General features: G+C 42.2%; 1 protein-coding gene across 1 annotated transcript in view; it reads right to left on the bottom strand.

The window, feature by feature from the left end:
- LOC106569878 (atrial natriuretic peptide receptor 1) overlaps nt 1–13,988 on the bottom strand; it is a 122,214-nt gene extending 108,226 nt beyond the window's left edge. Inside the window, exons 1-3 of the mRNA XM_014141587.3 lie at nt 13,882–13,988; nt 13,155–13,241; nt 11,362–12,144 (exon numbers count right to left, since the gene is read on the bottom strand). Coding sequence (XP_013997062.1) covers nt 11,362–12,130 — 769 coding nt within the window. The 5' untranslated portion in view covers nt 12,131–12,144; nt 13,155–13,241; nt 13,882–13,988. The remainder of the gene's footprint in view (nt 1–11,361; nt 12,145–13,154; nt 13,242–13,881) is intronic.
- Between the last annotated feature and the right edge of the window lie 10,727 nt (nt 13,989–24,715).

Consider the following 24,715-nt stretch of genomic DNA (forward strand, 5'->3'; position numbering starts at 1 on the left):
TATCGCAGCCATTAAACTCTAAGGATGGATCAACAACATTGTAATTACTCCACAATACTAACCTAAATGACATAGTGAAAAGAAGGAAGACCATAGAGAATAATAAATATTCCAAAACATGCATCCTGTTTGCAATAAGGCACTAAATTAAAAACTGCAAAAAATGTGGCAATGAAATTAACTTTATGTCCTGAATACAAAGCGTTATGTTTGGGGCAAATCCAACACAACACTGAGTAACACTTCATATTTTCAAGCATAGTGGTGGCTGCATCATGTTATGGGTATGCTTGTCATCACCAAGGACTGGGAGTTCTTTTTAAGATAAAAGAAACAGACTAGAGCTAAGCAAAGGATAAATCCTAGAGGAAATCCTGGTTCAGTCTGCTTTTCAACAGACTGGGAGACAAATTCACCTTTCAGTTAGGACAATAACCTAAAACACAAGACCAATATACACTGGAATTACAGTTTTGACTTAAATCGTCTTGAAAATCAAATGGCAAGACTTGAAAATGGCTGTCTAGCAATGATCAACAAATAACTTGACAGAGCTTGAATTATTTTAAAAAGAATCATGTGCAAATATTGTACAATCCAGGTGTGCAAAGCTCCTAGAGACTTACCCAGAAAGACTCACAGCTGTAATCACTGCCAAAAGTCATTCTAACATGTATTGACTAAGGGGTGTGAATAATTACGTAAATTACATATTTCTGTATTTCATTTTTCAATACATTTGCAAACATTTCTAAAAACATATTTTCACTTTGTCATTATGAGGTATCGGTGAGATAAAAAATATCTATTTAACACATTTTGATTTCAGGCTGTAACACAACAAAATGTGGAATAAGTCAAGGGGTATGAATACTTTCTGAAGGCACTGTAGATGCGGGGACATCCTCTGAGTGTCATCTGTCCACAGTGTTGATTAGTGTCATTTGCATGAAGGGCAGGGAGATTATGCAAAAAGGCCTTCTGGTTAATGAAAGCAACATGTCAAACAGAATATTATCAATACATTGACAAGGGTCTAAAAGGCTGGATTTTATATCAGTATTAAACCCCGCAATCTTAGTCACTATGCTGCATACACGGATTTGTTAAGATGCATTTGTTTTACATAGGTGGAATGCAAAGTGCCCTATGTATTCTGCAACCAATCAATACATCGACTAGGGTATAAAAGCCTGGTTTTTATTCCAATATTAAACCTCAAAATCTTAATGACTACCAATCTAAATTTGAGTTGCCAGACTTCATAATCTCACATTCAATCTACAAAGGGGAAGGTAGGGTGAAAGGTACTATCAATCCAGGATACAGGGATTTGCATGATCTGTACATGCAAAGTGCCCTGCCTAAATAATTTACAACCACAAAACTATACCTGGCTTGATGTACATTAAAAAAATCTAAATTCTAGGGGTGAAGGTGAATAAGGACTTTGTGTTAGTAAGTAATCTTATATTTGCTTCTTGCCAGGGAAAATTAGCAGGTTGACTAAGCTCTCTGACATTATGTTCAAATGTTTAGCTCGGAGTAACATATTTCCATTCCGTCGAACCCATTTTTCTTGTGTCGAGGAAGTACATATGGCAGAGTTGGCTTCTACGTGGTGAAAGAAAAGCAGCAGCAGGCCCATCTTGTTTACACACTACGTCCAGCACGTCCATGACGAGCAACGGCGGGCCTTGCATACGGCAAACAGCAGCAATTACAGCCTCTCCTGTCTTGGCCCACGGCACGTAGGCCTCGCATCTCCAGCGGCAACAGATGGCCCCTTTTATTATAGCCCACTGAAACCAGGGGAGCGTTTGCCATGCTAACCGGACCAGCAATCTTTCTACCAGGGTCATGCTCAACCGTATCAGCTGTTATAAATCAGATAGGGTCTGACCCTTCGCTCCTCTGTGTGTCTTCCCGTGTGTGTGTGTGTGTGTGTGTGTGTGTTGTGCCATTTAGCGAGGCGGCGACCCCGGAGCCGCGCTTCAGTGGTCCTTCAGCCAAAGAACATGTCACGTCTGCTGCGTAGCCACGCCGGTGTCCGGGTGTCTTCTGCCAAAATGAAGAGAAAAAAAGGCAACCTAGTTTGCCAATACGAAAAGATATTAGATTCCCAGCTGGTGTGAAAGTAATTCTCTCCAATTCAGAGAAGTGGAATGATATCGTATCATTTTGCCCAAGCGCACAAGTTTACCTTTTCAGTTGACAACTCAACCAATGATCAACCTCTGTTCAAGCATATCATTTGAAATGACAGGGAGCGTGTTCACTCAAAAACTCTAATCCATTCTATTGACAAACAGTCAGTGCTGACTTAAACTGTTGTGAATAGTGACAAATAAACATTTTCACAGTAGCAGTTGCATAGATAAAACTGAACATAGCCTAATGAATGGGAATAGTTGCTTTATTTGACATGATTTAATGTGCGTGACAAAACTTCTAGCGATGCCCTTGCTTGCACAACCAATTTCTAGTTTAAAGTAGATCAAATCCAGGCAAATTGAAAAAAGTTAATAAATGCTTGCAAATAATCTCTACAGTTCAGCAACCTAACAATGTAACAAGTCACTTCAATTAAAGCAAACACTAGTTTGTCTGTTCATTTTGTAACAGTGTCTCCAGAGTTCAAATGTAAAAGCATTCTCCCTGGGGTACAATTAAGTTCTTCATTGTAGATACTCTAAGAATGCAGAGTTCTGTCAACATATTCCATCTAGTGTGTGATGAGGTAAGGCTCTGCCATATTGCTCCTGTAGAAACGGGTCAGTTTTGTTTACATCCTCGTATTTAGAAAAAGACAAGCAATTTAAAGCAATTGAGGTGAGGGTCAAAATAGATAGGATTTTGATTAATTGGAGTCCAAAGCTAACCTCGTACAACCATCTGGAAGTCTCGCGAACTTACATTCTGTTTACCTCCACGGATTCAGCGGTAATCAGTCTGGTAATACAAGGCAATCAGTCTGGTAATACAAGGCTAGTCCAAAGTTACTCTGCTGAAGCATGCATATGTCAGTTCTCCAAGTCCTGGCTAGTAAATTATTTATGGCAATTGCATGCTTTTTTTCTCATATGAGTCCAGTGATGTCAGTTAGATGTTTAGGTAAAAAGCAAATCTTTGATTTATGTGTATCTGGGAGTATTGAACATCAAGACATTCAATTTACCATGTCAGATGCACATGCATAGACAAAGTGACATGTTTTCGAACATATGGTTATTGTGTGTGTATATGAAAGAGAGCGAGACTGTGTTTCTGTATGTTTGAGAGCATGTGAAAGAGAGGGAGTACAGTGTGGTGGTCACACTGACAGTTCCACTGTGCGCCCGATGAAAATATATGACACGGGAGGGCAGGTGACAGCTCCTGTCATGCCCACCCGTTCCTGCGCAGATGCTGCCTGTCGCCATGGAAACTATCTCCTCGGCTCAGACATGATTGCGGATCCTCCTCTCCGTCAAACTTTCATCATGGCACATCGGGAGTAGGAAAGAAAATGGAGCATCTATCCAAATACCTTGACAGTGCCAGGGCCTCATAATCCCTCCTCAGTGAAGGGTAAACTCTCAAATCCAGCTAAGATGCGGTTTAGACGTAGTGAGCTTTACAAAGCAGCTCTACGCTTTCATTCACACTAAATTTGTATTTCTCGCATTCCTTCTGTCTTGGCTCTCTTGGTATTTCTTTTTTTCCTCAGAGACAACCCTCACTGGCCAAGCCTCCGCCATCTCTTTGTCTTTATTTCTCTCACTCCTTTCTATGTTTCAAACTAATTGTTTTGTAACTTTCTTTGCATCGACACAGAGCAAGTAATATTTATGCAAGTACTACAATTGGTTGAAATTTGAACTTGGACGGGAAGATAGACAGCCAGAACTAAGTAATTTGGAATGTGATCAAAAATGACTTTGCATATTTCTCTGGGAGCAAGTTACACCAAACTGTTTTCTCATTGCCCCTTGGGTTGTTTGACAAGCTGGCACATTCTGGCACACTCAGTCTCCTCTTCTGGTGAGATCTATGACTCTCTGGCAAATGAACGTTCTGATCCAAATACTCTTTATCAGCATGACTGTGAAAGACGCAATGCTGCCAAGGAAATTAGAAGTAATAATGGAACAGTATTACAAAAGCTCTCCCAGCTAGCACATTTGGTTTCTTGGAAGCTGTGGGAATGTATGCTTTTGGTTTCACATTGGTTGTGGGAACGAAGCCATGCATTTCCCAACCGGTAAAACTGAACATTTTTTAAACGTTCTGAGAACAGAAGTGAAAATGTTGCCTGTTCTGGGAACTTTTATTTTTAGGTTGCAGGGAGGTTCTGAGGATGTTTTACTCTGGTTCGTTGGAGGTTTTCCTGGGAGGTTTTATTAACACAAACAATGGAAATTATAGGTTATTTGGAGGTTTTTGAATAACTTCCTAAAAACTTTAATTGAACATTTCATTAAGACTTTTAATAACACTGCCAGCTCATTTTTAGTTAACTTTGTTGAACCAATCACAGATAGGACACATGGAAATTAATTACCTTAGGCATTAGGCCTAAACATGCCAACACTTTTACATTTTTTTATTGTGACATGGCATCAGTGAGATTTGAACCTATAATCTTCTGTTCTCTATTCATGGAATGTGCCCACTGTGCCACCAGAATGGAGCTAGCACGCCATTAGTTTTTTACGCATTCAAAGCTGTTCATTTTAGTCTATTCAAACAGACCCCATTCAAAGGAACAAAGCACTGATTAAGATCAGGTGTGGCCAATCAGTGGGTGCAGCCAACACACCTGAACACATAAAACAAGATAGAGGATAATAAGAGTTTTGTTGATGCTGTGAATGGCATGTATATTTTTAAATAACATTCTTAGAATGTTCACTGAACGTTAAAGTTGTGGTTTTTATGGAAAGTTTTCTTAATGTTCTCAGAACAATTTGAGAACATGACCTGACCCAATTATCATAGAAATGCAAGTTATAGATCTTTCATTCTCAATGAAAGTAAGTCTAATAAGTGGTAGCACTATTTCTATATTTCCCGTTCTTAAGTTTCTTTTTAGCTTCTTAACAGCTTCTACACACAAGCCATTAGACTCCTGAACAGCTAATCAAATGGCTACCTGGACTATTTGCATTAACTCCCCTCACCCCCATTTTGACGCTGCTGCTACTCTGTTTATTATCTATACATAGTCACTTTACCTCTACATTTTCTTTTTTTTTAACACTTCAGTTTATTTTAGTAAATAAATACTTGAACACTTATGTCTTAAAACCTGTTGGGGATAGGGGGCAGTATTTGCACGGCCGGATAAAAAACCTACCCGATTTAATCTGGTTACTACTCCTGCCCAGTAACTAGAATATGCATACAATTAGTAGATTTGGATAGAAAACACTCTAAAGTTTCTAAAACTGTTTGAATGGTGTCTGTGAGTATAACAGAACTCATATGGCAGGCAAAAACCTGAGAAGATTCCATGCAGGAAGTGGAAATCTGATTTGTGGAATCACCAACACTTTGCCTATGAGACACACCGTGAGTTAGGATTCATATAGCACTTCCTAAGGCTTCCACTAGATGTCAACAGTCTTTACAAAGTGGTTTGAGTCTTCTTTGGTAGAAACTGACCGAAAGAAAGGCTTGGAAAGTTGGTCACAGGGGGAGGGCCATTACTACTATGATGCGGGCGCCCATGGGAACCCTTTTGTTCCGAAACGTTTAGTAAGACAATGCAATCGTCCGCCTTGAAAATTATTGGAGCTCTGGTTGAAAAAGGCCCTAAAGATTTATGTTATACAACATTTGACATGTTTGAACGAACGAACGTAAATATATATTTTTTGCTCTTTTGTGGCAACAAGTCCCGCGCGCTACAGTACATTATGAGTAGCCTTCGGAACGCGCTAACAAGAAGGAGCTATTGGGACATAAATTATTAACTTTTTCGAACAAAACTACATTTGTTGTGGACCTGGGATTCCTGGAAGTGCCTTCTGATGAAGATAATCAAAGGTAAGGGAATATTTACAACAGTATATTTGATTTTAGATGGTTCCAAGATGGCGCTAACATGTATCGCCTAGCCTATTTTTCTGAGCATACCACCTCGTTTATTGCAAAGTGTGATTTCCCAGTAAAGTTATTTTTAAATCTGGCATTGCGGTTGCATTCACGAGATGTTAATCTATAATTCTTTGAATGACAATATTACATTTTAACAATGTTTTCGAATAGTAATTTTGTAAATTGTAGCGCTGTTCACCGGAAGCATTTGAGGGAAAATATTTTCTGAACGTCACGCGCCGATGTAAAATGCTGTTTTTATATATAAATATGAACTTTATCGAACAAAAAATGCATGTATTGTGTAACATGATGTCCTAGGAGTGTCATCTGATGAAGATTGTCAAAGGTTAGTGCTGCATTTAGCTGTGTTTTGGGTATTTGTGATGCATGCTAGTTGCTTTGAAAATGGCAGTGTGATTTTTTTGGCAGGGTACTCTCCTAACATAATCTAATGTTTTGCTTTTGCTGTAAAGCCTTTTTGAAATCGGACAACGTGGTTTGATTCAGGAGAGGTGTATCTATAAAATGGTGTAAAATAGCCATATGTTTGAGAAATTTAAGTCATAGCATTTATGAGGTATTTGTATTTCGCGCGACGCGATTCCACTGGCTGTTGACTAGGGTGGGACGCAAGCGTCCCAGGTTCCCAGAGAGGTTAACTGCATTGTTGGTAAAGGGCTTTTAGTAAGCATTGCACGGTATTCAGCACATGTTGTATTCAGCACATGTGACAAATACAATTTGATTTGATGATTTTTACTTTCGGTTTTGCACACCAGCTTCAAAACAGCTGAAAATACAATATTTGTGATTATGGAAAATATACTGTATTTCACAGCAGTTTAGATGGTACAATGATTCTCTACACAATGACTGCTTGTTTTGTCAGATAAACTGAAATTATTCAAATTTTAGCAACCAGGAAATGGCAGAGCGATTTATGCATACTACATCTTTAAATAGAACCATGAAGAAACGTTATGCTGAAGTACTGAAATTCCCTCAGAAGAACGTTGTTTAACGTTCTCTGAACTATTTGAAAACATTCCCAATGTCAAATCAGTTAGAAAATTTTCTGAAAACTGTTTTCCTTCTCTCATTCCCTCTCTCTATCCCCTTCTCTTGCCTTCCAGTCTAACAAACCGACACTACCCCCAGCTTTGATTTGGTAAATGCCACTGGGGGGGGGGGGTAAACACAAAGGATGAGACAGCACCACTAAGTAATCCCACACTGGAAGTCTCCATGCTGTTTGAATTAGGGGCACTCTCTGCCTCCACTCCAACCCAAAGAGCCAGAGTAACCAGGCTTATTTTTATGCCTTTTAAAATGGGACTGCTGGCTCCGATATAGATCTCTGCTTGCAAATCACTTCATCAAATGACGTTGTTCCAGAGCTCCCCCCCACCCCCTCTCCCCCAAAACCCAAAACCCTTTTACCACCAGCCTTAAATCATTCCAGAGGCCCTGGGGCTTGGACAGGCTATAACCGAAAAAATACAAGAGGAAAACACTCGGATATTGTCCAGAGGTCTGGGTAATTGAAAGAATAATTAATTTTAAACTGTGTGTTCTGACCAGTTAAGAGTGGTTGCCATTGGTTTCCTAATCTCGTGAAGCGGTGGTTGTTGAAGGGAGGCAGAGGGGCCACTGATGGTCCTGTATTATTTTGACCAACCACGAAAACTTCAGGCTCCTGGTGAGGGAGTGGGAGAGCAGTGAAGACCATGTTAGAACAGAGCATCCCTCACAATGGACTGGGGCAGAGCTGAAGAGCCAGCCATCCCGCTTCTCTATCTCCTTCTCTCTCCCACCCATCACCAGTCTGCCCCTGCTGGGTCAGCTTAGCCTGCAAATTGATTCCCCGGTCGCTCGGTGAGACAAACGACTGTGTGACAGTCAATAAACTCAGATGGCGATCATACGGGGCCGGTACCAGAAATAACCCTACAAAACATTAGAGAACAAAAAAATCTGGACGAATTATGTTTCACAGGAAATATCTGGGTGTCAGAAATGTCCCGAGCCGTGTGCCTTATAAAGTCAAAGAGGGGTCACTGGATTGACCTCTTGCTTAAGTTTGGGACTTTTAATTAGAAATGTTGTCGTACCCATGTGGGAACTGGGGGAGTGGGCTGAGGCCGGGCACAGCGCAAGGTGGTTCCTGACAGGGCAGTTATACCACCTATATTCTACCATTCAGGTTCACGTAATGTCCTCTGTTTCAGAAACCATGAGCCACACTATCAAAATTCAACATTTACAGCTATGCAGCAAGCCAAATAAATTGAAAGAAGCCATGTTAAAATGAATACCATCTGCTAATAATAATCAAATAGCTTATGATCAAATTGAAGAAGTCAAAAGTAAAATCTATGGAAAATGATGAGTTCTGATCATTCAATGTGCTTTCATGTTCCTTCTTCAATGTGTCCTGAGGCTAAGAACACAAAGTACTGGCAACAGAAATTCATATGTCTACTTGAGGGAAACAAAGACTTTCCTAATTACAATCAAACTAGAACCAATCAAGTGTTCCCATTCACACATTGTTGGATTTTACAGCCAACTAGATAGTTTCTTTGTGGATTAATTCCAAAATAAAGAAATCAGTAGTGTGAAAAAATGCTAATGAAATACTGTAAGTCTCAGAAGGTAAAACAACCTCCCTCTTCCGTTCCCATTTGCCCTTTGTACAAGAGTTATTTTGCCTGGACATGACAGCTTTGTCTCAGGTCAACTTCACGCTCAAACAGCACACCAACTGAAGGGCTTCAGAACATGTTTATTTTCATCCTCTCTCTCTCTTCCTCCTATTCTCTCTCTCTCTCTAGGTGGCCTCCTCCAGTATGTCTTGGCCTCTCGCTTGGGGGACGACCCAGTCTGACAACACATTTTAACATATGAACTAGCCAATTATCATATTAAAGCTGAATTAAAGCCACATCGAATTAAAGTTCACAGTACTCGCAAATTTCATATTGGATATATTGATTACTTGGTGGTGGTTCAGTTAAGGGCGCTAGCCAGGGAGCACTTATAGCTGCAATATGTAACTTTTTGGGCGATCTAAACAAATTCACATAGAAATGTGAGTTATAGATCTGTCATTCTCATTGAAAGCAAGTCTAAGAAGTGGTAGATTTGGTCTATGTGCGCTATTTCTACGCTTCCCATTCTTAAGTTTAGTTTTTGTGTCTTTTACTTTCGGTTTTGTACACCAGCTTCAAACAACAATATTTTTGGTTATGGAAAATATATTTCACAGCGGTTTAGATGGTAGTGATTCTCTACACTATACTTGCTTGTTTTGTCACATAAAATTAAATTAGGCAAACTATTCCCATTTTAGCAACCAGGAAATGTCGGAGCAATTTTGGCATAGTGCACCTTTAATTAGTTACATATTTGAAATAACAATGAAGCACTCAAGTACATAATAAGGTTATCTGTATGCCAAGTGGAGTTGCCTCTGCTGACGTTGGCCTTAACTTTCCATTGCTATTTGGTGGGGAGGTGCCCAACTTAGTGTGTGTGTGAGAGAGAGTTTTCAGGAACATGTTCTGTCAGCATTTCCTGGACGCATTTCCTCTACTTCTCTCCTAAACTTTAGTGCCTGTGTGGCCTCAGCTGCAGCAAGGTGATGCCAGCGAGGCTCCTCACACCTGCAGACACAGTGCCAGACGCAGCATCTCTTAAATGGGAAGATGTGGTGAGATGTCGTTTCAGAATGTGCACACAGGGTGTTCTCCTGCTGCCATATGGATAGCACCACTGCCACACACGGAGCCAAAAGCAGAGGAGTGGACTAGTTATGATTCATATTTGACCTAGATAGTTTGTGTGTATGCATTGATTGGTAGGCTACGTGTGCCTTTAAAAAAAAAATGTATGTAGTTCTTTTCTTGAGCTGTTCTCGTCTATTAATGTTCTGTATTATGTCATGTTTCATGTGGACCCCAGGAAGAGTAGCTGCTGCTTTTGCAACAGCTAATGTGGATCTTAATAAAATACCAAAAATACCAAATACCATCCATAGCCCTGCAAAGCAGGGAATACCATTCTACTTCCTTTCAACACTATTGTACTTCAACACTTGCCGTCTCTCTGACAGCAGGACTACATCGTCTAACTATTTGCACTCTATCTGTATATCTTTATCTCTCACCATCCTGTTTCGTCCATTATATCTTTGACAGACCCATCACTTTGCTTGTGCACATGCTCTCTTTTTCACTCTAACTCACTCTCCGTTTTTTTTACCTGCCAGGATTCATTGTCCCCCACAATGAAATCGGGGAGGGGACTGTGGATTTGTCTCCGTCCGTTGGTACGTTAGACACACGCGACATCTCTCACAGCACTGGCCCAATTTGGACGAAACTTGGGTGAATGATACGGCTTGCCACAGAGATCGTTCGTGGAGGACGAGATGTTTACTGTTGCCTTGTTTTAATTTTAATTTCTCCAAAACAGCTGATCCCTGGGTGGAATTTAAAAGTGGAGAGTGAGAAATGCGTTGTGTTTGTTGTATACATTGTCACGCTGTCTGTTAAATGTGTGTTAACAGACGTCTGTTTTCTCTCCCTCACTGAGTTGTGTGTTAATTGTCGTTGTGGCAAGTTGACAGCATTTTGAATACTCGATCTGCCAGGGCAATGCATTAATTAGGCTTTTGGTTACATTTTCCATCTAGGTCCATATGTGTGACTCACTAGGTCAACAAAACATAAGCTCAAATAATATCATTCAATCTATTGGACTTAGACTGTACATGTGCAAGTAGGCCTAATTCTGGTAATTGGGACGTCATGTGTCGACATAATTAGTAAGTTTACAGGTCAATTCAAAATAATTAAAAGAGTGGTTGGAAATGAAAACAGCATACACATGGGGGTCTTAAAATAAGGCCCAACTGGGAATGACTGCTCGCTACAGCTTCATGAAATAATGGAATTAAAATACCATTACTGCCAACAGCAATTATTCAGGCCACTTATTTTCACACATTAAACATATGACTTTAATGCGCGGTCATAAAAATTTACTAGCTGGGTTTGTGACTGATGGGGAGCTATTTTCTCATGTCTTTGGCATGAAAAAAAAACATGTCAACATGTACGTGTCTGTATGCAATTGTACAAACAAACAAAAAAACATTTCATATCAAGATGAGAACAAGGAACAGTCACCCAGATAATGGCAGAGGGTGTCCAGAAGACTTCAGGTAGAAAAAGGATAAAGGTCAGATGGACAGAGATTAGACAGGGAGCTCACCTCGGGCACTCTGGCTGATGACACTGATGAGGTCATCATACTGGACCGGTCCATTCTGCTCATTGAAGACCTTGTCTGCTGTGGTGATGTTGTCCAGCTGCAGCTGCGTGTACAACCCCTCGGCCGTAAAGTAGTACGGCCGGTCGTCGTTCTTGTTGTCGCTGAACATGAGCATGGCGTGTCTGTGCCAGCCAAAATGCCGATGCAAGCGCACCCCAAACTCGCCCAGCTTCTTGTGCGTGGGGCCCGTGTTGGTGATGGACGTGTACAAGTGGAAGCCGATGGCCGCTGCCCCGGCCGTCACCATGGGAACGTCCCAGTGGGTAGTGAAGCGGCCCACGGGAGACGAAGCGTAGTCGCAGCCAGGGCCGATGAAGGCCCATGGGTCGTAGGAGAACTTAAAGTCCACGGCCACCAATGGCGCCACTGAGTCGGAGCAGACGCCGTCCTTGTTTTCGCTGCTGTCGTAGACTATTCGAAGGCGGTGGCCCGGTAGCAGGGTGGGGTCATCATTGACTCGCTCCAGAGCCCTCATCAGAGCGGGCCCCACGCGAGGCCAGGCCCACGGGTATTCAGTGTTGCTCAATGGCAGAATAGCGGCCAGTGTCACATTCTGGGCTTCCAAAAGTCCATTGAAAGACAGCTCGAGTTGGAGCGGTTCGGTCCTGAGGAGCGGGAAAACCAGAAACAGCAGAAAAAAACCCAGTTGTCCCTGCCACCACCAGGTTCTCGTCCTCTGCATTGCTGGGTTGGACTCAGGCATCACCATCAACCACAGTGGAGCTGGCAGAAGAAAAGAAACACAGTGCATGAGGTGGCCTGTGAATAATGAGTTATAACATGACACCAACCCAACTCCCAGAGGCATGTGGCCTTTATTTTGAATGATTCTTTGATTCAGTTCAATTCTGTAGCAGGATTTTTAATAACCACTAGATAAGACTACCAAAGTAGTGTTGCATTTATTCTATGTCAAATATCATGGAATTTGGATGGATGGCGATTGACAGAATAAGGGTTTAAAAAAGGTGGTGGTGGGGGATAAGGGAAGCATCATGGTATTAACAGGTTCTAATCTACTTATTTGGTGTGTGTGGATAAGACACATGATATGATAAAGTCTAGCATTTGACTGCTTTGTTAGTGAGGATGGCTAGACCTGCCACTGTATACTTAACTTGAAATAGCTTATATAGCAATTGCATAACAGTCAGTTTCTTACTTGAGACACCAAATAATGTAGTATAACCCCGTAGCCAACCTGTGACTAGTTAAAAAGATTCACTACCATGCCATTGCGTGTGTGAAGCCAAAACGAACCCAGCTGTCAGTGCGTGCTCATCTTTGCAGCCAAATAGACTAGCTACTCGAAGTGTTAATATCAGATAGCTTATTGTAGGGATCATCAACTAGATTCAGCCGATTTTTTTCTTGAGAAGATGGTCACGGGGTTCGAACTTAATTACAAATAATTTGTGGACTGCAAATTGACCGCAATAAGCCCAAACAGATATACAATTTGGCTAAAACAAGCATTTCAAACCGTGCTTACATTTGTATAAGATCACACCTCTCTCTATTGTGCGTGCGTACTTCGGAAGAGATTTCCAAAATTAAAATCACTTCGAACTGATTTGCTGGTGTTTTTAACAGTCTTTTATGTCCCCTTTCTTCCCCCAAAAAATCTTGGGGGGCCAAATAAAAATCACCAGTGGGATGGCAGTTGGGGAACCCTGGACTATTGCGTGAAACGTTCCGTGATTGGCCTAAATTGAATTCAAATAAAATGTTACCTTAATGTCGATGGTTATTTCTCGCCATTCTTTGTATCTCTTCCACAAGTCGCACAGATGTTCTTGGTTGACTGTCTCCCGGCTGTCCTGTCAATGGAAGATGCGAGGCTGTAAACACATTGCGCCTGACGCGAGGAACATTTTGTTGCGCACCACTCCTACTAGAGTACAAATCCTTGATCTCCTGACTCTTTCCTACAATTTAGTTTGAACAGTAGATTTGAACTGTTGTTTTCTTGAAATGGCCTACTTTTTTTTAACGCAGAAAACCATTTATATAAAAAAAGAGCTCTCTAGGTATGCCAGGAGTGTCTACCAAGTAGGCTATAGGCTAAGCTAAATTGGCAACACTAGGCCTATAGGAAAATTCTCTAAACTCTGTCTGGTATTTGGGATCATATATAACACAAAAGTTAGGTGAATATCTGCAGTAGGCGACTGAATTATTGCATAATGTATATCACTTTTGTTGTTTTGAAGAATGAAAAAAAAAAAAACGGCTAATTATTTCAATCTGAAGCCGCTGCTTCTTAGCCTAAATTCCAACACATGTTTTGCTGGTGCTGTGAAGGCAGCGATTTTACTCGTCTCTTGTTGATTCCACTAATGCTAAAAGTTAAAATAGCAGCTAAACATCCAAAGTTCTCGAAGCCGACCGATAAACCGAAGTGTCATTCTTAGCGTTGCGTGCGGTGGTTTCCTCTCTGCGCACATCGCCAACATTCACCTCAACTCAGTCATACAGCAACACACACGGATCTCTCGCTCTGATGAATAAGCGCTGGGGAGCTCCGGGCACAACGGTAACCAGTCTGTGTGCGCTGCAGTGTGATAGGCTATATTTGCTTTTGTGCACAGGGCTGGGAAGGGTGAGGCATATACCATTACATTACCATGTGTCATCAATAACAAGATATGTGCGCCTAAGGGATGGATGGGGAGCTGTGTCATTGCAGTGACATTTATGCCAAAACATGATGTTGTTTGAGTGTGTGTGTGTGTGCATAAGAAATGTATGCATTGTCAGTGTGTGTGTTCCCAAATGCATGTACTGTAATAGTTAGAATATCAGGGCTGGTGGTCTGATTTCCAGATACATGCTTAATTGGGTGAGCTTGTTCGAGGTGCACATCTGAAACCATTGTTCCTCAAACTGAGCAAGCAAGCTCAGATAGACATTTGGCAAAAAATACACTAAGGTTAACTGTGATTGCATACGGTAATCCAGTCACTCCTATTATGACTGGATAGCAATGTAGGTTAATGTTCGTGACTTCTGCTAATGGACTCAGAGCAACAAAATGTATTTAACAATTGCCTACTACGGACTGTCGCTAAACTAGATTCTGAATAATTTCTGCCCATCGCACGCTTCTCTTCCTTTTCATGGTTCCACGTTTTTTCCCACCTCTTCCACTCAACTAAAGCATACTATTTTTGTAAAAGTCCATTAAGCTTTTATTGCCACTTAGTCCTTCTCCCCTCAATAGTCTTCACTGCACTTTAATTTCACCTAAGCCCTATCTCGTGTCTTGCGTCACTTGCAAGCGTGTTCTGCTCGCTTAACTTCCAGCTCAATAGAGGGAAAACAAGCGCTCGCTTGCTTCCCGGACGCCGGGAGGCGGAAGAACGTGTGTATGCAAAGTGCCAAGCGGAGGTGAAGCTTCCCGAGTCATGACCACTCGTAAATCATCCGCGGGACGCATGCTGCCTTTACCTCCAACAGAGGAGTGAGTTCATTCACCATGCTCCTCTTACCCCGACATGTGTTTTTTCTTGGCTAATGTACAACCCTCCTCCACTACTGTCCACCCACCTAACCCATTCTCTCCCCTTTGGCTCCCTCATCCTTCTGCCAAAGCAGCACTCCAAAAGGCTGCAGGATACAGTTTACAAAACAGGATGTGGCACAGTTGTGCACTCCCTCTCTCCCCTGTGCTGGTGTCCGTCCCCCCCCACACACACACACTCTTCCACCCCCTCCCTCTTCCACTAGGCCTGTGCACTCAGGTTATTGGTCATCACACTGCTCTGACAATTAAACACACGCTTCCCTCTTCCCTACCCACACTATTAACTGGCGGAAGACAGAATACCTCCGGATAAAATAGCATTAGATCAGTAGTCTCTTATGTAGCTATCTTACACATGAGCATACAAACATAAGACTACAAAACCTCCACAATTCCTTCATGTGGTGTTTTGCTTTCCTCCAGCTCTTGATGACTCTTTCCCTGCACTCCCACTAGCATTTTCTTCCCAGCGCGTTGCATGTGATGATGCCTAACCTCTCTGTGTCCTTTTCCCCTTCTCTCTGGTCTCTGTCCCTTTGAACCTGCCGAATCACACTGTTCCAAAGCTGCTAATGGTCTCACTGAGTAAAATAGAGAGCCGAATACCACGGTGGTGACAGATATTGATGTGTGTGGACACGCACACACATTTGCGGGTCTGTGTGGGTGTGGGAGAGTGCCTTGATCTTACTAGTTACCACTTGCCTCCATGGTTCTGACATGATGCAGCTTCACTAATGATGGTTTGCATCACCGTGTGTGTGTTTGCCTGTGAGTGTGTAAGCTACAGTCTAGTAAAAAGCATCACCCCACCCCCCAAAAAAGCTATGTGTAGAAGTGATGACTAACAGAGAGTTATCTGTATTTTAAAAAAATGTAAAGGTTGGACACTATGCGACCAAATCAAATGTATTTATATAGCCCTTCTTACATCGGCTGATATCTCAAAGTGCTGTACAGAAACCCAGCCTTAAACCCCAAACAGCAAGTAATGCAGGTGTAGAAGCACGGTGGCTAGGAAAAACTCCCTAGAAATGCCAAAACCTAGGAAGAAACCTAGAGAGGAACCAGGCTATGAGGGGTGGCCAGTCCTCTTCTGGCTGTGCCTGCATAATCCTAACCAACGTCACTTAAATTATTGGTAGTAATATAAACTACATGACCAAAAGTATGTGGACACCTGCTCGTCGAACATCTCATTCCAAAATCATGGGCATTAATATGGAGTTCGTCCCCCCTTTGCTGCTATAACAGCCTCAACTCTTTTGGTAAGGCTTTCAATTAGATGTTGGAACATTGTTGTGGGGACTTGTTTCCATTCAGCCACAAGAACATTAGTGAGGTCGGGCACTGATGTTGGGCGATTAGGCCTGGCTCACAGTCGGTGTCCCAATTCATCCCAAAGGTGTTCCATGGGGTTGAGGTCAGGGCCCTGTGCAGGCCAGTCAAGTTCATCCACACCAATCTCAACAAACCATTTCTGTGTGGACCTCGCTTTTTGCACGCGGGCATTGTCCGGGAATGGGCCTTCCCCAAACTGTTGCCACAAAGTTGGAAGCACAGAATCGTCTATAATGTCATTGTGTGGTGTAGCATTAAGATTTCCCTTCACTGGAACTAAGGGGTCTAGCCCGAACCATGAAAAACATCCTCAGTCCAATATTCCTCCTCCACCAAACTTTACAGTTGGAACTGTGAATTGGGGCAGGTAGCGTTCTTCTGGCATCCGCCAAACCCAGATTTATGGTGAAGCGTGATTCCTCAATCCAGAGAACGCGTTTCCACTGCTCCAGAGTCCAATGGCGGCGAGCTTTACCCCACTCCAGCCGATGCTTGGCATTGCACATGGTGATTTTAGGCTTGTGTGCAGCTGCTTAGCCATGAAAACCCATTTCATGAAGCTCCCGACGAACAGTTCTTGTGCTGACGTTGCTTCGAGAGGCAATTTGGAACTCAGTATTTATTTAACTAGGCAAGTCAGTTAATAACAAAATTCTTATTTACAATGACGGCCTACCAAAAGGCCTCCTGCGGAGGCTGGGGCTGGGATTAAAAATATAGCACAAAACACACATAATGACATGAGAGACACCACAACACTACATAAAGAGAGACCTAAGATGACAACACAGCATGGCAGCAACACATGACAACACAGCATGGCAGCAACACATGACAACACAGCATGGCAGCAACACATGACAACACAGCATGGCAGCAACACATGACAACACAGCATGGTAGCAACACGACATGGCAGCAGCACAACATGGTACAAACATTATTGGGCACAGACAACAGCACAAAGGCAGGAAGGTAGAGACAACAATACATCATGCAAAGCAGCCACAACTGTCCGTACGTGTGTCCATGATTGAGTCTGAATGAAGAGATTGAGATAACTGTCCAGTTTGAGTGTTTTTTGCAGCTCGTTCCAGTCACTAGCTCCAGCGAACTGAAAATTAGGAGCGACCCAGGCATGTGTGTGCTTTGGGGACCTTTAACAGAATGTGACTGGCAGAACGGGTGTTGTATGTGGAGGATGAGGGCTGCAGTAGATATCTCAGATAAGGGGGAGTGAGGCCTAACAGGGTTTTATAAATAAGCATCAACCAGTGGGTCTTGCGACAGGTATACAGAGATGACCAGTTTACAGAGGTGCATAGAGTGCAGTGATGTGTCCTATAAGGAGCATTACATCTCCATAATAGCATGGGTAGGATGGTCATCTGAATCAGGGTTAGTTTGGCAGCTGAGGTGAAAGAGGAGCAATTACAATAGAGGAAGTCTAGATTTAACCTTAGCCAGAAGCTTAGATATGTGCTGAAGGAAGGACAGTGTACCGTCTAGCCATAATCCCAAGTAATTGTATGAGGTGACTACCTCAAGCTCTAAACCCTCAGAGGTAGTAATAACACCTGTGGGAAGAGGGGCATTCTTCTTACCAAATCACATGGCCTTTGTTTTGGAGGTGTTCAGAACAAGGTTAAGGGCAGAGAAACCTTGTTGGACACTAAAGCTTTGTTGTAGAGCGTTTAACACAAAATCCAGGGAGGGGCTAACTGAGTATAAGACTGTATCTGCATATAAATGGCTGAGAGAGCTTTATACTGTTGTTGATGTAAATTGAGAAGAGCGTGGGGCCTAGGACTGAGCCTTGGGGTAGTCCCTTGGTGAGAGGCAGTGGCTGAGACAGCAGATGTTCTGACTTTATGTACTGCACTCTTTGAGAGAGGTAGTTAGCAAACCAGGCCAAAGACCCCTCAGAGACACCAATAACCGACCCAGGCAATCAATAGCCGGCCCATAAGAATGGAATGGTCTACCGTACCAAAAGCTTTGGCCAAGGCAATAAAAATAGCATCACAACATTGCTTAGAATCAAGAGCAATTGTGACATCATTTATGACCTTTGAGGTTGCAGTGACACATCCATAACCTGAGCAGAAACCAGATTGCATACTAGAGATAATACTATAGACATCAAGAAAGCAAGTCAGTTGATGTGAGTTGTAACCAAACACAGAAAATGTATACGCGCTACGCGCTTTAGCACTCGGTGGTCCCGTTCTGAGCTTGTGTGGCCTACCACTTCGTGGCTGAGCCGCTGTTACTCCTGGACGTTTCCACTTCACAATAACAGCTCTTACAGTTGACCAGGCAGCTCTAGCAGGGCAGAAATTTGACGAACTGGCTTGTTTGAAAGGTGGCATCCTATGACGGTGCCACAATGAAAGTCACTGAGCTCTTCAGTAAGGCCATTCTACAGCCAATGTTTGTTATGGAGATTGCATGGCTGTCTGTGGAGATTGCATGGCTCAATTTTATACACCTGTCAGCAACGGGTGTGGTTGAAATAGCCCGAATCCACTAATTTGAAGGGTTGTCCACATACTTTGGTTTGTGTGTGTATACAGTCCATTTGGTAAGTATTTGGACTCCTTTACTTTTTCCACATTGTTACGTTACAGCCTTAAATAGTTTTTTTTCCCACCTCATCAAGCTACACACAATACCCCATAATGACAAAGCAAAAAGAGGGCTATAGAAATGTTTATATATATCGTTTTTTACAATTATCACATATACATAAGTATTCAGACCCTTACTCAGTACTTTGCTGAAGCACCTTTGGCAGCGATTACAGCCTCGAGTATTCTTTCGGTATGAAGTTACAAGTTTGGCACACCTGTATTTGGGGAGTTTCAGCTCATTATATTTTTGTTCAGTGAGATATGTGTGTGTATTGAATTTTTTTATTTGTATGGAGTAAGCTATTGTGTTCACTGTTTCCAGTAATCAATAAATACTACTGCACAAAATTCTAAAATCACCCCATCAGTGTCATACCATGTACAATATATGAACTGTCTAATTGTTATGTTTTACCATATTGCAGACATGAAGAGATGCAGAGAATGGAGTTGGGTTACTTCTAAGTAACTTTGGGTTACTGTTAAAGCTCGTTGCATGCGTCACAGTCGAAACAGTTTCCGCATATATTGTGACGAAATGTTTAGACTTTTTTGTTTGGGGTTCGGCAGGTAATTTTTTGGGGTGGTTGTTAAAGAACACTATTTTTTTCTTGAGGCAAGTTGATGTTCAGTAGCCAAAGTCTACGGCCCCTTGTCTGTGGTTGGTCAACAATACTACTCCTAGTAGGATTGTGAACTATGGAGGGGATTCTATGAAATATTTGTTGTCATTCAATGAGAGACTAGTTTTAATGCAAAATTTCTCACTTGAGAAATACTGCACGACTAAGACCACCTCTGCAAAAATGTTAAAATCAATTACATATTTCTTGATTTATATTGGATTAAAGCAAACTATTGTCTATACTGGATATGTTGTTGCTACAGCGTCTCAAACTATATTGCTGTTTTTCAAGCAAAGTTTTTTTAGAGAGTATGCGAGGCGAAGACACTCGCGTCGACTTGCCCTGCTAGGAGAAAAACTGACCTAATATACGCGTGCGCCTTTAGTCATCATCTTCGACATTGTGACCTTCCATTATAGAGCTTTGCTTTGATGTGAGTTCATTTGTTATTAAAACATTTTTATTTAACCGATGTGAATTTAGGCCTATACATTCATATCAGTTGTGTTCATACATTGTATTCACCTTATTTCTATTTTGGATAGTGTTTGTGCGCCAATGGAAAGTCTACAAAACACTGATAAAACTGCTTCCAATTTTGATCATCATGATTTAGTGATGGCAAAGAAAAACGTATTGATCTACTGGGATTTTTGAAAGACAAACTAACTTGGACTTAAGAGATAACTATGGTTGTGGTTTTCTTGCAGGCAGTAGTGTTATTTTGATGAATACATTTGCCATTTTGGTGGTATAGTTTAGATTAATGCATTTACATTTTGAAAAAAAATGTACTGTTTTGGAAAGGGCCACAGAGTTCTGTGTCTTGTGAACTCGGTTTTGAAAATCAACAACATTGTTCCAAAAAAAGGTTTGTACGTGATTGAGAGAAGCTGTAATAGATGCATCACATAAATGGAAAAAAAAAGAGGAGTCCGCACAAAACCTATACAGAGAAGTGTGGGGACTAGCCTATGGCCTCAATTAATGCTAGGGAATGTACTACACACACACAGGTTTCCCCTTGGAAACCATCTTGGCGTTAGCTGAAAATGGAAGTTGACAAACCACACTCAGCTCTTTTTTGGTAAAGACCATATGTAGCAGGACCTTTCACATTCCCATACATTAAAACACCCCCACCCCATTGAGCCAGTGCAAGAAAATTACAACAAATTAGGTACAAAACACTGTGATCGTCACAAATAGTAACTGGGCAGAGGCTGATGTAAACCAACAACAACAACAAAAACACTACAAATAAACAGATACAATTCCCGTATAGATAAACACACTGCAGGTCTAGGCAATATGTATATGTCGTACACTGGCTCAGGATGCAAAAAGTCAGTTACAGCAGCTACAGACTTTTTTACAGACTTTTTCAGACCCTTTGCCCTCAGGAGGCCGTAGCCCACACGAGGCTCGTTAGAAGGCATCACAGCTGACAAGCTCAAATGAATGACTCATTTCTGATTACAGTTAGCCCATGAGAGGGAGCGCAGGAAACCGCCATGCTATGAGGATGAGGATGTGCAGCTGTAACCATGGGTAATCACAGCAGTGCAAGTTCCTGGTAGCAGCTGGAATTGTTGAGTTTGAGAGAGGGCAGCCAATTGCACAAGGCTCTGATCACCTTCCAGAGGGCACGGAGACAAGTGTGGACAAGAAACAGCGAGGCAAGAAGACAAGTCGAGGAGTGATAGATAGATAGCGAGGCCGCCACAGTCGAGCTGCTACTGCATGATTGAGACAACGGAGTCACAGTTGAAACAACTAGGCACAAACTGGTTGAATCAATGTTTTTTCCCAGGTTCCTTTCAGAACATTACAGCACAATCTTATTCCATTGTCAATTCAATTCAGCATACTCTGTTACCATACGTATAATTTCAATTTTCTTTACTTTTAAAAGCCATGGTAGTTAAAATTATTATATATTTTTTAAATCACACATACATACCAAACCAACAGATAACAAAAGGGGCACAGGAAGTGATGCAGCCCAGGAAGCACACGTCCATTTTCTCAATATCTCTAGTTCAGCTTAACCAAACTCCATTAGCCATGTGCTCTCACCAAACAAAGCCATAACACACTCTGGCCAAACCTGGGCTCCACCATGCCTCTGGACTGCATTCACTTCCTATGGGCATCTGCTTGGCACACACAAACAGGGGGTTTAAATACAGATGCATTAATCAACTAATAAAAAGGCTTCTTTCATAAACATGCAATAAATCACACCTGTGACAATATGATCAAAGCATTATTCGTTAGACCATTACTTAAACACTTATTAGGATGCGTGCCCAGTTAAAGGATGCAACCAATCAAAGACAGAGTTAATTGGTTACCCTTTAATCAGTTTAGAAAAACATCAAACAGACACCAGACATGGTTTTGATTTAACCTAGTTTCAAAAAGAAACATTTTCATCATTAAATTCCTAATTGGTCAAAATGAAAACTTTCGTACTGTGCACAGTAGGTGCTCAGTGCTGTAGGTTGGTGATCTTTGAATGCAGCAGGTATTCATTCTTAAAGTCATTACTTAATGTATCGAGTTTATATACCAATTCTGGGGTCAATTTGACTAATGGTTTATGTTAAGATTTGTGAAATATTTTCACAATATTTTACATTGTTCGCCTGCATAATTAAAATCGAACATTAATATGCATGAGACAAAGTCTAGTTGATCATTAGTTAGTGCTCTAGTATCCTATGGTGCCAATGACATCTATAGTGCCACCAACTCGTCTGGTGCAGCCATCTAAGGCTGCAGTGACTTAATATTCACACAGCTTCTAAGGAAATGTACATGAAGTTTACATACCAAATTTCATGGCCCCATGTCCATCTGTTCAGTTCTTATAGCCCTGGTGTGACACGGTGCCATCTAGTGGTGTAGCATTGCCGACGTTGAATGCAAAAATGAATCATTCTTAAATTGATTAGAGGCTAATTCATTGTGTCTGTATTCCAAATCTAGAGTCAATCTGTGTGGTTCATGAGGAGAAGTATTTTTAGCAGTAGCATATGTGCTAACGTGCATCCATAGGTACAGTGTGGCCATATTTGAATGCAGCAACAATTTTTTCTCAAAACCATTAAAGACTTGAGTGAATCTGATGTATGGTTCATAAGAAGATAATTGCAAATGGTTTTGAGCATTGGTGTTACATAGTCAAACATATTAATTGTTAATAGTTTGCTTTTTTTCATATCAATGCCAAACTTAACATGGTTCATCATGGTATTGGCTTTGAAGACCCAAGAAAGATTCATGTTGATAGGCCACTGTGGAGTGGATTTACGAAGGCTTTAAATGGACACCGTGCTTCTACACCTGCATTGCTTGCTGTTTGGGATTTTAGGCTGGGTTTCTGTATAGCACTTTGACATCGGCTGATGTAAAAAGGGATTAATAAATACATTTGATTGATTGATTGATTGATTGAAACATCAATAACTCAGCCATCTCTTAAGCAATCCCTTAACTTTTCTGAAACTAAGTTTATAGATCTACCATGGGTGTTAAAAACCCTCTCTCATTAATCCTCTCTCTGACCCTGGACGAGACACAACATTTGTAGCCTTTTACTGCTGAGGTAGGCTACCTTCCCCCGCCTCAGCCTGACTCTATTATTCAGGCATAGGGCACTTCACACCTGTGTGCAAGGGTCCAGTTTGCCAGGTAACTCAGTCAGCTGACCAGGGCCAGCCAATCACAGGCTCTACCTTCTGGAGGTAACAGACTTCCCCAACCCTGTGTTAGTGCATCACTGAACATGTAAGTGGACTTTGTTAGGGTTCGTGTGCATTTGATCTGTATACATGTTATAAGCTGCTACTGCTTTGTCAGTATATGCTTATGAACTCAGCAAAAAAAGAAACGCCCTCTCACTGTCAACTGCGTTTATTTTCAGCAAACTTTACATGTGTAAATATTTGTATCAACATAACAAGATTCAACAATTGAGACATAAACTGAACAAGTTCCACAGACATGTGAATAACAGAAATGGAATAATGTGTCCCTGAACAAAGGGGGGGGGGGGGGGGGGGTCAAAATCAAAAGTAACAGTCAGTATCTGTGTGTGGCCACCAGCTGCATCCTCATGGACTGCACCAGATTTGCCAGTTCTTGCTGTGAGATGTTACCCCACTCGTCCACCAAGGCACCTGTAAGTTCCCAGACATTTCTGGGGGGAATGGCCCTAGCCCTCACCCTCCGATCCAACAGGTCCCAGACGTGCTCAATGGGATTGAGATCCGGGCTCTTCGCTGGCCATGGCAGAACACTGACATTCCTGTCTTGCAGGAAATCACACACAGAACAAGCAGTATGACTGGTGGCATTGTCATGCTGGAGGGTCATGTCAGGATGAGTAAGCAGGAAGGGTACCACATGAGGGAGGAGGATGTCTTCCCTGTAACGCACAGCGTTGAGATTGCCTGCAATGACAACAAGCTCAATCCAATGATGTTGGTGACACACCGACCCAGACCATGACGGACCCTCCACCTCCAAATCAATCCCACTCCAGAGTACAGGCCCAGGGGGAATGCTCATTCCTTCAACAATAAACGCGAATCCGACCATCACCCCTGGTGAGACAAAACTACGACTCGTCAGTGAAGAGCACTTTTCGCCAGTCCTGTCTGGACCAGCGATGGTGGGTTTGTGCCCATAGGCGACGTTGTTGCCGGTGATGTCTGGTGAGGACCTGCCTTACAACAGGCCTACAAGCCCTCAGTCCAACCTCTCTCAGCCTATTGCGGACAGTCTGAGCACTGATGGAGGGATTGTACGTTCCTGGTGTAACTCGGGCAGTTGATGTTGCCATCCAGTACCTGTCCCGCAGGTGTGATGTTGGGATGTACCGATCCTGTGCAGGTGTTGTTACACGTGGTCTGCCACTGCGAGGACGATCAGCTATCCATCCTGCCTCTCTGTAGAGCTGTCTTAGGCATCTCACAGTACGGACAATGCAATTCATTGCCCTGGCCACATCTGCAATCCTCATGCCTCCTTGCAGCATTCCTAAGGCACATTCACGCAGATGAGCAGGGACCCTGGGCATCTTTCTTTTGGTGTTTTTCAGAGTCAGTTGAAAGGCCTCTTTAGTGTCCTAAGTTTTCATAACTGTGACCTTAATTGCC

This window comes from Salmo salar, chromosome 14, assembly GCF_965601325.2.
Source record: "Salmo salar chromosome 14, fSalSal1, whole genome shotgun sequence".
NCBI lineage: Eukaryota > Metazoa > Chordata > Actinopteri > Salmoniformes > Salmonidae > Salmo > Salmo salar.